This window comes from Manis javanica, chromosome 1, assembly GCF_040802235.1.
Source record: "Manis javanica isolate MJ-LG chromosome 1, MJ_LKY, whole genome shotgun sequence".
Taxonomy (NCBI): domain Eukaryota; kingdom Metazoa; phylum Chordata; class Mammalia; order Pholidota; family Manidae; genus Manis; species Manis javanica.
The window spans coordinates 235023465-235040154 of NC_133156.1; the positions used below are offsets into that span (position 1 = coordinate 235023465).

The 16690-nt window shown below is 37.2% G+C and overlaps 1 protein-coding gene across 1 annotated transcript in view; it reads left to right on the forward strand.

Annotated features, from left to right (window-relative positions):
* NOL10 (nucleolar protein 10) overlaps nucleotides 1-16690 on the forward strand; it is an 86316-nt gene that overhangs the window by 49050 nt on the left and 20576 nt on the right. Inside the window, exons 14-17 of the mRNA XM_073216576.1 lie at nucleotides 7599-7725; nucleotides 11359-11438; nucleotides 11611-11709; nucleotides 13232-13321. Coding sequence (XP_073072677.1) covers nucleotides 7599-7725; nucleotides 11359-11438; nucleotides 11611-11709; nucleotides 13232-13321 — 396 coding nt within the window. The remainder of the gene's footprint in view (nucleotides 1-7598; nucleotides 7726-11358; nucleotides 11439-11610; nucleotides 11710-13231; nucleotides 13322-16690) is intronic.

The following is a 16690-nucleotide window of genomic DNA, read 5'->3' on the forward strand; positions in this document are numbered from 1 at the left end:
TCATCAGTTGATGTGTATTTGTTGTTTCCACTTTTGAGCTATTATAAATAATGCTGCTGTACACATTTTGTGTGGACACGTATTTTCAGTTCCCTTGAGTATATACTTAGGATTAGAATTGATGGATTATATGGTAATTGTATGCTAACATTTTGAAGAACTGCCAAACTGTTTCGTGCAGTGGCTGCATCATTACATTCTCACCAGCAGTATATGAGAGTTCTGATTTCTCCACCTCATTGGTACTTGTTACATTCCATGTTTTTTGAGCAGAGCCATCCAAGTGAATGTGGTATGATAACCTCACTGTGGTTTTGATTTGCATTTTCTCTAATGATTCATCATTCAATGGCATTTTGGCTATTTTTATATCTTTGAAGAAATGTTTATTTAAGTACCATTTTTAGATTACTTGTCTTTTTATTGTTGAGTCCTAAGTGTTCTTTATATATTCTGGGTGATACTAAACAGTTATCACATAGGTGATTTGCAAATATTTCTCCCATTCTGTGGGTTGTCTTTTCACTTTCTTTATAGTGTCCATCGATGCATAAAAGTTTTAAATTTTGACAAGTCCAACTTACCTTTTTTTTTCTTTTGGCTATTTGTGCTTTTGATGTCATATCTAAGGAACTATTACCCAGTCCATGGAATTTTATAATAGAAATACAAGAAAATTTATAACTATGTTTTCTTCGGAGAGTTTATAGTTTTGCTCCTATATTTGGGTATTTGATCCCTTTTTAGTTCATTTGTGTATATTGTGTGAGGTAGGAAAACAACTTCATTCTTTTACATGTGAGTATCTAACTGTCCCAGCACCATTTGTTGTATAGACTGTGCTTTCCCTCATTGAATTTTTTGACATTCTTGCAGAAAATGAATTAACAATAAATGTAAGAGCTTACTTCTTGACTCTCAATTTTATTCTAGTCATCTATAATCCTGTTTTCATGCCAGTATCACACTATCTTGATTACTGTACCTTGGTACTAAGTCTTGAAATTGGAAACTGAGTCCTCCAACTTTGGTATTTTTCCAGAATTTTGGCTCTGCTGTCTCCTGTGCACTTCCATTCGCATTGCCTTTGCCTTACTGTTAACACCGTACTTTATAGCAATCTAGTTCAGATTAATACCCATTTAATTTCAACAGTATACAAAAACTTTGCTGCTATATAGCTCCATTTCCCTGCTCTTTTATGCTTTTATTGCTTCAAATTATATATTTAATTGTTATGTGTCTGTTGACTGAGATTTATAGTTACTGCATTATGGAGTTTCTTTTCCATGGTGAGAAATCACATGCTGATCTTATTGGGAATCTACACGTGATGAATTACTTTTTTCTTGGTACTTTCAAGATTTTCTGTCTTTTTATTTTCATGATTTGATAATGATGTGTCAAAGTATGGATCTCTTTGAACTTATCCTAGTTGGAGTAGATAAATGTTTTTTCCAAATTTGAGAATTTTGGGAGTATTATTTCATTGAATATTCCTTCTGCCCCTTTGTTTCTCTTCTCCTTCTGGGACTCCTGTTATGTGGGTGTTGGTTTGTGTGATGACATCCCACAGGTCTCTAAGGCTCTGTTCAGTTTTCTTTCTGTTTCTCAGACTGTATAATCTCAGTTGACTTGTCTTCAAGTTTACTGATTTTTTCTTCTGTCAGTTTATATCTGCTGTCGAGCCTCTCTAGTGAGTTTTTTATTTCTATTACTGTATTTTATAACTCCAGAACTTTTATTTAGTTCTTTTTCATAATTTCTATCACTTTATTGACATTCTCTATTTTATGAGACATTTGTTCTCATACTTTCCTTTAGTTCATTAGACCTCGTTCCTTTTTAGTTCTTTGCACATATTTATTTTTTTATTATTATTATTTTATATTTATTTTTATTTTGGTATCATTAATGTACACTCACATAAGCAACATTGTGGTTTCTAGATTGCCCCCACTATCAAGTCCCCACCACATACCCCATTATAGTCACTGTCCATCAGCGTAGTAAGATGCTATAGAGTCACTATTTGTCTTTGTACATATTTATAACAGCTGATTTAAAGTCTCTGTTTCCTAAGTCCAGTGTTGGCCTTCCTCAGAAGACAGCTTCTCCCCACACCCCCACACCACCCCATGTATGTGACATGCTTTTCTTGTTTCTTTGCATGCCTTGTAATGTTCTTTTGATGTTTTAAATAATACAGTTTGGCAGTTATGGAACTCAGATTCCTGGCCCCCAGATTCATTGTTACTGTTGCTATTGTTTATTGACTCTACTGGACTAAGCCTATACAATGTGATTTCTTTGTCATGTATGGCCCCCAAGTCTCTTGTTGGTTTACTTGTCCGCTAATGATTGAACAGAGATTTCCTTAAATGCCTGGAACCAGTAAGTCTCCCAACCCTTGCAGAGCGTGCCTTGTAAATACTGCTTGGAACCCTCCGATGGTTTCCATCTTACCCAGAGGAAAAGGTCAAGTGTTCAGTGGCCTATGAGACCCGACATGATCTAGCCCACCACCCTCTCCCTTCCTTTCCCTGTGCAGGCCGTACTGGGTTGGCCTTTCTCCTGATCCCCCAGCATGCCAAGCAGTTCTGACATCAAGGCCTTTGCAGTTGCCAGAGATTCTCATGGTTCATTCCCCCCCCTCCAGGTCTGTGGTCAGTGGTCACCTCACTGTGGGCTTCCCTGTCCACCGTCCCTCCCTTTTCCTTGTGTTCTCCATTATCCTTCCTGCTTTTTGTTTTCCCCATAGCTCTTATCACTATCTGTCATATACTACATACTATATTCCTTTCTGGAATGTGAGTTCTTTAAATGTAGAGATTCTTGTTTATGGTATTTGCTGCTATATCTACAGTGAAGAGAAAAATGCCTGACAAATAACTGTTTGTTGAATAAATGGATGGTGATTTCGGCAGTTTATTCTGTTTAAGAGTGAGCACTGAAATGCCAAGTGGCAGTTCTTTGTATGTGGCGGTCTTGTCCACTGGTAGTTTTCATGCTGACCCTTCAGCTAATGACTATTGAAAGGATTCAAAGATGGCAACATCTGGAAGTCTGTCTTTGGGGATCTTTCATTTTCTACAGGGAAGAATCCCCCAGTTTCCTTCTCAGACTGTTTGGGGTTTAGGCTGGTGAGAGTAGAAGTACAGCACCACGTACTTGGCTTCTGGCCTGGGAGCTGAGAGAAGTTGCCGCGGGTCCCCTGACATGCTGTGCAGACGGCCATTTCATTGTACTGGTCGCAGCTCCACAGCCCAAGCCGCTGTGCCTGGGATGCTCTCGTGTGGAGCACCCTTTGTTCACGTGCGTCCAAGAATTCTCCTCTGGCCTCCTAAGGGCTGGTGGGAACTTAGCATTGGTGCATCACCTTCCCTCTGCACAGGCCTGGTTTCCCAGATACATGGAGCCTTTGAAGAATTCCCTCTCCTTTCTCCTTGTTATCCACCTCTGTAAGCACCCAACATTTACCTTCAGTCCTGTATTTTCTTCTATTGTCCTTGAAGGTTAATACCTTTTTGTATTGATGTATTGTCATTTTAACTAGGCTAAATGGGAGGGAGGGAGGGATAAACAAATATAGTTACTATGCTATTATCAACTGAAATCTGTAGTTCTTAAATCAGTTTTAATTTTGTATTTAAATATTTGCTTGGGGTGTCCTGTTTCCCCTTGCCCTTGAGTATAGGCACTCCATCCTATGCTTATTTGTACTCAGAGAGCCTCACATAGACTAATTATTGGTTTGATTGGCTAATAGTGAGATAATGGCATCAGCAGTCTTATATTTTTTCTTTTCTCCTGGCCTTATTTTCTTATCATTTCATTTCAGTGCCTAAATTGCTATTTCAAAAACTAAATCAAAGCTGAAACCATGGCAGATAATAATTTTTCTCCTTTTTAAAATAAAGCTTTTAAAATATTGAAACCAAATTGCTCCTTTGTTGATCTGATTTTTAGGAGTGAGAGAAAAAAATACACTATTATTTTAATTATATAAAATTGAAATAACTATTTAATATTAATTTAATCATCCTTGATCTGTTAACTATCCATCCAATAATCCTTAATTTTTATTTCTGCCTCAACACGACTTTGAGGTGTGGCCCAGTGATTTTTCTAAGGTAGCGTGGGGGGAAGTGGTACCCTTCTCGGTTAACATTCATCCTTTTTTCTCCCCACTTTCTACTTTTGTCTATTACCAGAATATATGAGAATTTCGTTTTAAAATCAAGCATATATAATGAACATCTTAAAGGCAGGTTGTCATCACAGAAGCAGGTGAACTTGGGTGGACACATGGCGTCTATCTGCACGTATTTCAGAATTGGTTCTTCTACCCAAGTGGATTAGAGCAAGCAGATACTTGGCTGTGTTTGAGTTGAGGCCCTTCCCCTTGCGTGTTGTTAAAGATTCTTTCCTATTTTGGAGAACCAAGTATTTCCATTTAGACTGGTTTATATGATTGTCATTAAATTTGCTAAGGGACCGACAGGATCCCTTTATAGCAGTTTGATGAATCAGTTTCCAATTCCCTGCTTGAACTGACCTGTGACTTAGGAAATGCCTGTAAATTAAAAGTAGAGGTTCATGAACAGATAATAAAAGTTTAAAATAGAACAGTCTTCATCAATTTTCTGAAACAGACCTCTTTGAGGTACATAAAAATGTAGATGAACAAGCAGTGATCAATTTTGGGTTTAGAATATAACAGTTTAAGGACAATACAGAAAACTCAGGAAGTTTTGATGTAGTAATAACAGTACACCAGTGGTTAAAAAGGTTATTTTCTTCAAGTTGTAAAGCCTGAAATTTAGAAAGTAGTTTTTAGGGTTAGTTAAAAGTTTCACATATTTACAAGGGAAGATAACGGGATTGTACACATGCATTAACTCTATGGCCATTATAGATGTGTCAGAGAACTGCGCACATAGTTCCATCCTGCTTATTGGGTAAGCCGACTACCGTTTTTGCAACTTAACGGTGGACCTTTGAGGAAGGCTCTGATTGTGGATACAACCTGAAGTTTAATACCAGTTAAATCAGCAATTTCGACTTTGTTATGACTGTTCTGATGTTTTTTTCTCTGAAAAGGAACGAGGGGAACATGATTAATAAAATCAACCCACTACATTTAATTTTGTTTTTGATGGAAATATTTCCTCCTATAAAATTTAATGGCCCTGAATTTAACTGCAGAGATTATTTACAATGACCAGACCCATCCCCTGAGAAGTAATTTAAAACAATTCTGTTAGAATTCAGATAGCCAATCAAAATGAATGTTGTGGAACATTATAAAAAAGGACTGTGTGAAAGTAAGTTCACTTCTGGTCCGATATTTCGATATTCCTGCTCTTCGGCCCCCAAGAGAAGTCAGTGCGCACAGTGAAGTCTTTTCGTTGGCTTTGCAGTCCGTGTTTAGGACTGATTTAAGATTTAAAGATGAAACTGCTTTGTTAGGAGGTCCTTTGATAACCAGTATTCCCCCTTGCAAAAGAGGGAAAATAAATCTTGACTTTCACCAAAAGGTATTCTTATATCCAGTAGTTCTATTGCGAGGTATTTGAGTGTTTTTATCTGAATAAGGGAAAATAAGACAATCTAAAAAATACTTTTTCCAGACAGGATCCCTTCAGTCAGTTCCTTGGGCACATGAAATCCATGAATGCATTCATGTTATATATGAATAGATTCATTTATGAACTATTTGTTGAACAGATACTACTTGGCAGCCAGTGTTCTTTCTAGTACCTAGTACCTTTCCGCATGTCACACAGATGAAGCTCCTACCCTCGCAAGAGGACAATATCTTGGATCTTACATTCTTAAAGAGTGATAATAGTGCACATCCTTCCTGTATTTTCTTCTTCTGTGTTAGGCCGTGTGTGCTAGAGCTTTGCATTTTCAGATTGATGAGCCGTAGGAAGCCAAGACCCCGGTAGCTGCAAGTGCCTGAGCTTGCTCTCCTGCAGAAGGTGCCCCAGGATTTTCCTTCTTGCTCATGTGTTCATTCCAACCTGAAGTCCCTTCACATACACTTTGTCAGTCCCCCAGCCTGCCGTCTTCCCCATGGGTTCCGTACAGTCTCAGTTCATTGCTTTATACAACTGAGTGAGTGTGCACAGGCACACATTGTATACACGTGCCCACACTTTTCTGCTCCAGCTAGATTTTCAACTTCAGGATCACAATCAGTGATCTTACATGTGCTTTATGTGTAGTAGGAGTCAGTGTCAGTTATTTGTTGACTTCAAGCTACTGCCCTCAAATTGCTTAAAACCCCAGCAATTTCTTTAAAAAGTATTCCACATTGAATTTTTGAAAATGGCCTGCATTCCTTGAAGGTTTGTGTTTTATGGTTAGTTAAACCACTTCATGTATCAAAACCTTTACTTCTGTGTTTAAAGATTATATATAGATTATGCTAATATGAAACTTGTCTCATGCTCATTAGGAGTTTGTTTTTCATGTTCATGAGCCCCATTGCCTTTGTGTGGCGGTGGGGTGGTGGGTGGAGAATCACCCTAATGAGGCAAAATTATACAGCTAAATCAGCATGACCATACCTAAGGCTTACTTTTTTTTTTTGGTTGGAGAGGGTATTAGGTACCATTTTTTCTTTAACTCTCTTCCTCCTACCTTCCTTTCTCCAAAAAGTTTAAGCTAGATATAATAATTTCCATTATGATTTTTTTCCTGTACAATTGGTTACTATCAAAATACACAGGCAGATAGTCCCTAGAGGTTCCATTTTATCAGAGCCTAGCATTCTCTCCTCTGAAAGCCTCCCATTAAGAGAATTTCAGTACCATCTCTCCCTGTGAGTGAGCCTTGTTTCCTTTGGGACAAGCTTTGACCTCGCTGGGTAAGGCATTGTGCTGGGAGAGACGTGGGTCAACAGCGAAAGAGGAAAAAGCAATCACAGTGTTTTATGCTAATAGGTGTATTACAAACTGAAGTATTCATGTGTTATTAGTTGGTTATAAATTCTGTTCCATCTTTTGTTTCCCAGCCTTTCATTGGGACTAACTTGTGAGTCCTAGCAGTCCATTTTTTATTAGGTCTGAAAAATTCTATATACAGAATTTTAATTTTAGTGAGTTAAATGAATCAAAGCAGACGGTACAAGATTGAGTATAATTATCAAGTAATTAGTTGAAAACCTTTGAAAGAAGGTAAATCTCATTTTAGACTTTTGTTTGTCATAAGTGGCAACCTAAAAATATCTTTTGTAATTAATATGCTTTGTAGATTCCAAAAACTGTTTTGAGTGAAAGAGGTAATGTATAATGGATGGATGTTATTATAAATACCTGAATTATTTGTTTGTATTTTGATAACTCTAATGTAAGAATATTCATTAATACCTTTGTATCCCAGACTGATTTTTTCCTTAGAAGCCTAAGTTCGTCCTACTTTTATTCTCCATTATGTGCTTGATTATGCATGTTGCAGGTTTTTTTCAAAACTTCTGATAGAAGCACAGATTTTAAAATTATATTTAAGAAAATCTGGATGTAAAATAAATAACCCTTAGTTGACATCATGAGAACATACATTTGCTAACCTTGAATCCACACCGGCAGGTTTTGGGCCCTGCTCCCAAGTGGTGTTCCTTCTTAGACAACTTGACAGAAGAATTGGAAGAGAATCCAGAAAGCACAGTTTACGATGATTACAAATTTGTCACCAAGAAAGATCTTGAAAATTTAGGTAAAGAAATTATGATAAAATGTTTACAAGATTATTTTATTTCTACTTGCTGTTTTTGGAGTTTTGAACATGAGATTGGAACTGGGGGAGTCACATTTATCTGATTTTCTAGATCTTTTCTTTCTACCAAATCAGGTATTAAACATATATTGCCAAGTTTGTAATATTTGCTTAGAGAAAAGTTCAGATAATTCAACCAAGTAAAGCTTTTTTGTGTCTTAAATGAAGAATGATTTTCTTTAGCATGCAAGCTACATGTAGAAAAACATATGTCAAGTAGTATTTAAGTGTAATAAGGTTTTGAAAATACCTAGGAGACTGCTGGTTAATGGTTTCTGGCTCCCTTTTAGGGTTTGCTTATGAAAGACCCTGTCTAAAACTTAGAAACCACAGATTGAATCTTCAAATTGGTAGAACCTTAATAGTTACTCTAGGCTTAAAGGTCACAAATCAAGAAATGCCTCTTATTAATAATCAACACTTAGATAGGGCTTGCCATGTGCCAGGCAATATTCTGATATTTTACATAAAACTCATTTAATCCTCACAACTCTATGGGGAGGGATACTGTAATGATTCCATTTTATAGATAAGAAAACTGGGGCACAGAAAGATGAAAATAATTTGCAAAGGCTTCAGTGGTAGTAAACGTGAGGGTTCAGGTTTAAACCTAGAGTTCACACTCTTCACTTAGCCATACTAAGAGCGTATTTATACCAAGATTGCTTAGCACTAGTTTGTGGAATAAAGAGTAGATTTTGCTAACCTTGTTCTGTTGTTGGGAAAAGGCTACATAGCAAATTATTCTGAGTGGGAAAATGTACAGGACCCATTCTCTACACATCCAGTCAATGTGGTTGTCTTTGTAATAAAAAGATGTACAATAGCAGTTAAATATTAAAAGAAAATAGAATCATGTAATAAATACATTGAGAGGTTCTTATACTTTGTTTTCAAGCTATATTTCATAGCGCGGTTAATCTAGGTGAATTCATTTTTTACCATATACCATCAGAATAATTCTTAGATTTTAATGTGCTTAAAAAGAAAAGAGTTGTATTAGTCTTTTTTAAATGACTTATGAATGAGATAGGGTAAAAATAGGATCTTCCAACTGAAGTGCCTTCCTAAATATCTGGAACATAAATGTTAAATATGCTTTTGTTACACTTACCTACATTCTTAAAGTCATTGCTATGTTGTAGGTTTTTTTAAACTACTGTGTTTAATTCATTTTGGGTGCTTGCTTTTTCAGTCTCATTTACTGTGTATATTTTGGGTGAGGAAGGCCGTTATAACAAACATTTTGTTAAGATATAATCATACTGCTCATTTTTTAGATTATGGAAATAGGTGTCATATTCAACAAAATAACAGTTATACTAAAAAGTATTTTCATGTACATGAATATCTTTTAAATGTAAGTGGATACCATTTTTCAGTAGATTGCAACCATTATACATAAAACATTTAAATAATTTTTCTTAAAAGTAGATAAGGCCTATGTAACTAACTTACCTTATGTCTTAAGATTATTTTTAGTCCAGCAATAATAACATTGAATATTTGCAAGTTCTGACTTTTCCCAGCCATGAACTTTAGCAGATCCTATAGCATGGTATTTCCCAAAACATGTTTCATGAAATAATACTTTTGTTAGAAGTGCTGGATGAACAGCACAGTGGCTAATGCCATAGGCAATGGCAGGGGACTGACATGCTTTCACATCGCACGTTCCACGTCTACCACTTCCTGTCTGTATGATTTGGCCAACTTACTTAACCTCATTATGCCTTTGTTTTTCTCATTTATAAAATGGGCATAATAATGATACCTACCCATAGGGTTGCTTGGGGAATGAATAAGATAATGCCTCAAAAGTATCAGCACAGTGTCCAAATGTGATAAATGAGTGTTAATTATTATTTTACAAGATTTCTGGCAAATAAGTTTGGGAAATACTAGGTTAAACAAAGTTTTATCAATTTCTTTACTTACGGACTTTTTCAGCCTATATTATCATTGCACAGTGTAAATCTACGGGAGGGGAACGAAAGTATGAACATTTCCCAAACTTACTTGACCATAGAACCTTTTTTTCCTCAAAAGGTCTCTCAGGACTAGTGTTCTGTTGACTTAACTATGGAAAATGCTGCTGCTATCAGACTCTGTTTAGGATTGTTTTAACTCTAAGATCTTTTTGCTTGGTTTTTATTTTATGACCTAAAGTGGAATGGGAATAATTTTATGACCTAAATGTTGGTTTTATGTATTTAATAAAGGGAACAAAAATTATTGTTGCTGTGATTGATGCATGCACAGTTGACCCTTGAACAACATAGGGTTAGGGGTACCAGCCCCCTGTCCTGTTGAAAATCTGTGTATAACTTTTGACTCCCCAAAAACTTAACTACTAATAGCCTACTGTTGACCAGAAGCCTACCAATAACATGAACAGTTGATTTACACATATTTTATATCTGTGTTAGTGTATCCTTACAATAAAGTAAGCTAGAGAAAATAAAATGTTTTTTCAAATTGTCTCAACTCTCCAAAAATGTTTCCAATATATTTATTGAAAACAGTCCCCATATAAGTGGACCCATATGGTTCAAACCCATGTTGTTCAAGGGTCAACTGTATTTTACAGTCTGATCATTAATCAGGTCAGTCATTCTAAGGAAAAGTTATATAATAAAAACATTTGTGCAAGAGCATAAATGCATATTCCGCATTGGACATTTAGTGATGGATGGTTCAGCCACCTCTCCCTCCATGTTTTTTTCTTCTTAAGATTCCACTGTGAAAATGCAAAATCCTGTTAAGTTTATTAACCTAACACATTCTAGGAAAGTATTTTTCTGACCAAGTCTTACAATTGTTTCTGAGATTATCCTAAATTTAATTTTGCCTTTTGGTATTTTAATCAGCAAAAGCTGTGCTTCATGTGGGTATATTCCCTGTGGTCCAGTTTTGAAGATATATATGCTCATCATCTTTCTCTGTGTATCTGCAATTAATAAATAAAGTAATTTCTATGACATAGGCAGAGAGACTATACTTACATGACCACTAACACCAGTAATTCTAAATGTAATCCACCAAAGCCAGGAAAGCTGGTGAAAGCTATTGTTTAAGGCTGGGTTCCCAAATACCCATTGTCAGTGAACTTTTCATTCATCTACAGTGAAGTGTGTGTATATATAATGTATATGTTAATGTGCACATGTGTGTTTACATATGTTGCTATAAATTTTCCCCTGTTCTTATGAGAGAAAATGTCCTTTCTACATTATTGTTATGACAGAGTCCTTTGTTTTTGGAAATACGGGTGATAGCACTGTGCCTGCTCCCCACCCCTAACTGTTCCACTAGTATGAAAACTTCTTTGCCTGTCTGTCATAGTTCATAAGGACTCTTTCTTTCATTTTTACACTTAGCATTACATTTATAATAAGTAAGGGTGATATTGCTTGAAGTGAATTAAATTTTTCTCTATAGTTATTGAAGATGAATTATTCTAATCATTAAATTTTTACTCAGAAGTGAAATCTTACTATAATCCAAGAAATACTGTTCAGTTTTAATCAAGATTTAATAATAATCTGCCTTCTTCTGATTGGCTTTCCTCAGGGCTCACACATCTCATCGGCTCACCTTTTCTCCGGGCATATATGCATGGATTTTTCATGGATATAAGACTCTATCACAAGGTAAATACAAAACTACACTGTATTTTAGTGATTAATGAGCCATTTCTGCTCTACTTACTTGCATTTTCGTAAAACATGCTTATGCTTTATAAGATATCTCTTCTTTGGCATAATAGACATGGTGTATATGGAGCATTCTGTTCTTTTAACTTTTTTTCCCCATTTCGAAAAGGTGAAATTGATGGTAAATCCATTTGCTTATGAAGAATATAGGAAAGATAAGATCCGGCAGAAGATCGAAGAAACACGTGCACAGAGAGTCCAGTTAAAGGTAATCATTGTACTAACCACTGAATTTACTAGAGAAAAGTACAGAATTTTTATCACTATTCCAAAGAAACTGGCCATCCATTTCCTGATTTTTCTATTCTTAGTTTACATCTTTTACTACTATTTTGGTGTATTTTATTTGTCTTGATGGTGGGTACTCTTTACAATTTTTTCGTTATGGACTCCATGGTATTGGTATTGTGGGAAATGATGCCAGATGGACAGACACTGCAGCCCTGTCAGGAAAATCTGGTGGAGTTTCCTGATGGGTTTTCAGTGTTTGGAGAGTCAGGGCTTGCCTGTTCTACTCCCTGGTTCTTACTGACATTGGGCAGTATCCCAGGCTGTCCCCTTGGATCACGGCAGATGGGCACTAGACTGTGTCAGGGTCAGATGGAAATCAGATCGCACATTCTATTAATAGAATTTAATGTAAAAAATTGTTTATCAGGTATAGAACTGAAAAGCAAAAACACTTAAGGTGTGATGTCTGAGGCAGTGGCTGCAGGAAACAGCTACCACTCCACCCTGGGCAACAAAGAAGAGGCAGGGCTGGGGAACTGGGACCCAAACCTCAACGGAAGGCTGCCTGCCTGTTCTGGGGCCCTCGAGTTAGGATGAGGCCACTCCAGGGAAAGTCAGAAAACTGTAAACGGGACTTGCCCACTCTGCTGGAAGCGCCTGGTGCTGCCAGCATGGAGAACTGTTGACATGTGATGCCAGCCCAACAGCAAGAGGAAGGGGGGGGCAGGTCCCTTCTCACCTTCTGCCTTGCAGTCTCTCTAACAGCCTCTCTTGATTAAGGTTGACCAGCACATGATGCAACCATGTCTAAGTGAACATTAGCAGAACACACACAAACACGCACACATATATATGTCTATACACATAATTTGAGTACAAGGAACATGACCGTTTTCTCCATTTTCCAGAGTATGTTTTTAAGAGCAGTGAATGTGTGTACATTGGCATGGTTGGGCTAGGGTATGAAGTACTTTTGTCTCAGCTCTTTGTAGTATCATCAAAGTTGTATTTTACTTTTCTGTGGAACATAAAGCATTAACTGGTAACAGACAAAAAAGAATGTAACTTTATCCTGAAAGTTGCCAGACTCATATGCAGAATTCTCCTTAGAAATTTGCCATTTCAGGAGCAGAAAATAGTGCAGTTAGCATTACTAGTAGCATTTGAGGGGTTCCTTGCACCTCTGGCCAGAGGCTACATACCAGGCCTACTGGCCTGCTGTTACTCAAGGGCCTGTGCCCACAGAGGCTGACCTCGGCCAAGTGCAGCTTCTCCCAGCTTCCTGCTCAGCCCAACAGGGAGAGGCCAGGTGAGGGGGCCTCCCAGCAGCGGAGGTTGCTGTTTTTGTGCCATTAACCACATTATTTCCTACTTGGGGTAATGAAATGTAAAATAAGAGTTAGATATTTTCTATCTGTGAGGTTATATTCTTTATAGAACTGTTAACCTTTAAAGCCAAGATATAGGTATTTCAGTACAGCCTTTTTTTTTCCTACTAGAAATTGCCAAAAGTTAACAAAGAGCTGGCACTTAAATTAATCGAGGAAGAAGAGGAGAAGAAAAAATCTACATGGAAAAAGAAAGTTAAGGTAAGAGTCTATAAGGCAGAGAAAATTTTGATAAAATTGTTTCTGTATTTTCTTAATAGTAACTTGTAAATGTCTGTTTTTTATTTTTTCTTCTTGAAAAATGCATATAGTGTTTTTCTTACTCTTTTTTTCTGCTTATAGGATAGAATATGCTCAATATGGGAAATTTGTAAAATAGATGGAAGGAAGTCACCCATTTGATTCTGACCAGAGCAAGGCAGCATTAATATTTTAGTGCAGTTCACATGGTGTGGGGGGTCCCAGGAAAGACAGTGTAGCACAGAGAAGACAAATAGTGCCCTGTGGCATCTTACTACACTGATGGACAGTGACTGCGGTGGGATGTGGGGGAGACTTGAAAATACAGGTGAATGTAGTGACCACTGTGTTCAGTGTTTTTCATGTGAAACCTTCCTAAGAGTGTCCATCAATCATACCTTAATAAAAAAAAAATTTTTAGTGAATTTCCTCTAGTCTTATTTCTCTTAAAATTATAAACCATAATAGCAAGATAATGTATATTAAAAATATTTATCCTAGTTCTATAAAATAACACGAATAGTTTTCCATTTTATTAAAACTTCTTTGTAAATATTTTTGATACCTGCATATTCTATCTTATGGATGTGTTACAATTTACTTAATCCTTGTCTTGTTAAATATTAACATTGTTTATTGTTTTTCTTTGTACTAACTAGGTTTGTTTATAGTCTAGAAGTAACCAGTTTTTATTTAGACTTGGCGTTATTGGGAGCATGGACTTTGACATGGAACTGCTCCCTGCCTTCATTTGCTAATGTGAAAATAGATGAAGATAGGTCATAAAGCAAATAAAACTTAGTGCTTCATTTGGCTGATATTATCAAGACAAGAGGAGATTTACTAATTTTCTCAGGTGTATAAAGACGTCCTCATTATGTCCCCCACGCCCGCCCGCCATGCCGTTTTCCCCGTGCTCACACCAGGCAGGCAGATGACCAAGCTCGGTGACCACTAGAACGGTAAAGATCAGCTCTCTCCTCAGAAGGTCACTGCTGATGAATTAATGGCCTGGCTTGCCACTTTGGGCCAGCTGTATCGCACTGTTAGTAAGTTTTTGTGTCCTCATTTCTTTTTTTCTCTGTTCTCTAGTTTCTGACTGGGTGAGGGAATGGCAAATAAACGAGCTCTCTGCATGTTTGTATTTGTTCCACTCTCTTGAATGATGGCTGAGGACCGCAGCTCAAGGGCCTTGTTTCTGGCCCCATGCTCACTGTGTCATCCGGGTGACCCTCAGCTTCCCTGGGTCATGGTTCCTCTGTGGCCAGCAGGCCCAGAGAGAGCAGCCTCGGTCGGTGATTCCTGAGGGGCTCACATGTAGTGCTCCCTGCTAGTCTCTGCTTCCCCTGCCTCTCTGTGCCCTGGCATTCTGGTCTAGTACATTCTTTTAATACATTATTTAAATCTTAATTTTTAGACGCCTTCCTTAAGTAAATACATAGGTGGCTTTTATGTTCCCAACATTGAAACAGTTACTTGAACTTTTTATGTATGTTTCTATCTATGTGCTATGGCTGTGCGCCTTTTTAATTGACATCAGTGTGTTAAATGTCTGTGTTTATCTTAAAGTGTATAAAAGATAAGTACTTTGTGCTCTGTTGAGTTTCTCAGAATTCTCACATTGATTTTCTTGCTAAGCCTGAGGAAGATTAGGGAGGTAACTTCTCAGCTTCATAATGTCATTTTACAAGCTAAATGCAAGTGATCTTTGGATTTACAATGCCCTAAAGCTTCCATAGGAAGAGAGTGGAGCTCATTTAGGCTGCAGATGTATGCATTCCTATCTGTTTCATGCTTGTGAGGCCTTATCATTACCCTTGATGTTATAGAGGGTAGGACAGTTAAATTAAAATTTAATTTTAATCCTGTGCCTCGGGTGTGCAGTGTTCCAGAGCCTTTTTAAAGGCCTTTGTGATTATAAAGATGTGAGAAAGTTCCCCTTGCTTTCTCTATCCCTTCCTTTAGCAGACTTTTCTTGAGGCTGGGGCAGCTGGAGAAGGTTATAACACAGTAGTGCAGGACGGAAAAATGACCATTTTGAAAACAGGCAAAGTGGTCTTAAGTCAGTGGGAAAAATCATGATTATCTGTGCCTTTAAACAATTTTGTCAAAATATTAGTAGGGTCACCCTGTAAAGAATCACCCCTGCAAGCACAGGGAGGAAAAACCTTAGAAATTCATATCTTCTTTCATCAAAACAGCAGTTTCTCTCCAGCTCTTGGAAGCTGGAGTTGCTATTTTTGTCGCTATGTTACGTGAGAAAATTCTGCTAGAAAGCGGTATTTGTAAAATGTGCCCCTAATTTCCTTTTTGGTAGCTTGCTGACCAAAATGAGGCCCTTTTATCAGAGCTTGGTTTCTTTCCAGAAATACTTAAATACAATCCTCTAAAAATCTGAGACTGCTATTAAACAAAGTTTGTAAGATTTGTTGTTTAACAGTGTTGTCTAATTACAATGAAGATCTTCAGAACCCTTCATGAATTAAGGAAAGAATCCTTCATATTGTAAAGAATACTTGAAAGACTTGTTAAATCCATCAGCCGTTCATTAGTCTTGCCCTTGATCTAAGCTCTTGCAACCCTCAAAAGCTTTGATAGCTCTGATAACTCCTAATTTGCAAGTCAGTCTGCTTCAGTTATGTCTTGCTCTGGCATCCACTGAATTCCATGAAAGCAGAACAGTGAAGTATGTTTCCAAATATTGCTTCCCCTGATAATGTAATCAGTGTGATCAGATGTTTACCATTTAGTTGATGTTGGAGCTACAGTAGGAAGTGACCTACCACATCATGTCAAGATGCAGCATTATCTAGACTTTATCCAGACTTTAAAATTTGGTGCTATTAATTCTAATTAAGAATTAATTCATTTAGTCTTTCAACAGATGTGGTTGAACTCCCACTATGCACAGGTAGCTTGGAGAGGCATGGCATGGGTGGTCCTTTTGATTGGTAAGGGTCTGAGTTTTGGTCGTTCTTACTAGTGGCATTTCCTGGCTGTTGGCCTTGTCTTCCAAGTTGTCGCTATTGCCTTAGTCTTAGTGAACGCACTTCTCCTGGGTGGGTAAGAGGGTGACTTCTATTCTAGGGAAGATCTCTAGCCAAACGCTTTTAAACTACGGTAGACCATCACTAATAACACCTCATCCTACTTTGTTTTTTTAAGACACCTGTGAAAACTACTAGGCGAAATATTTTTATATTTTTATTTTATAATTGGCTCACAGAGTTTTTATTTTATAATTGTTCATCCAAAGCATACTTGCCATCAGGCAATGCAATTTATTTGTTTTACATTAAGAAAAAACTTAAGAATACTAGCAACATACTC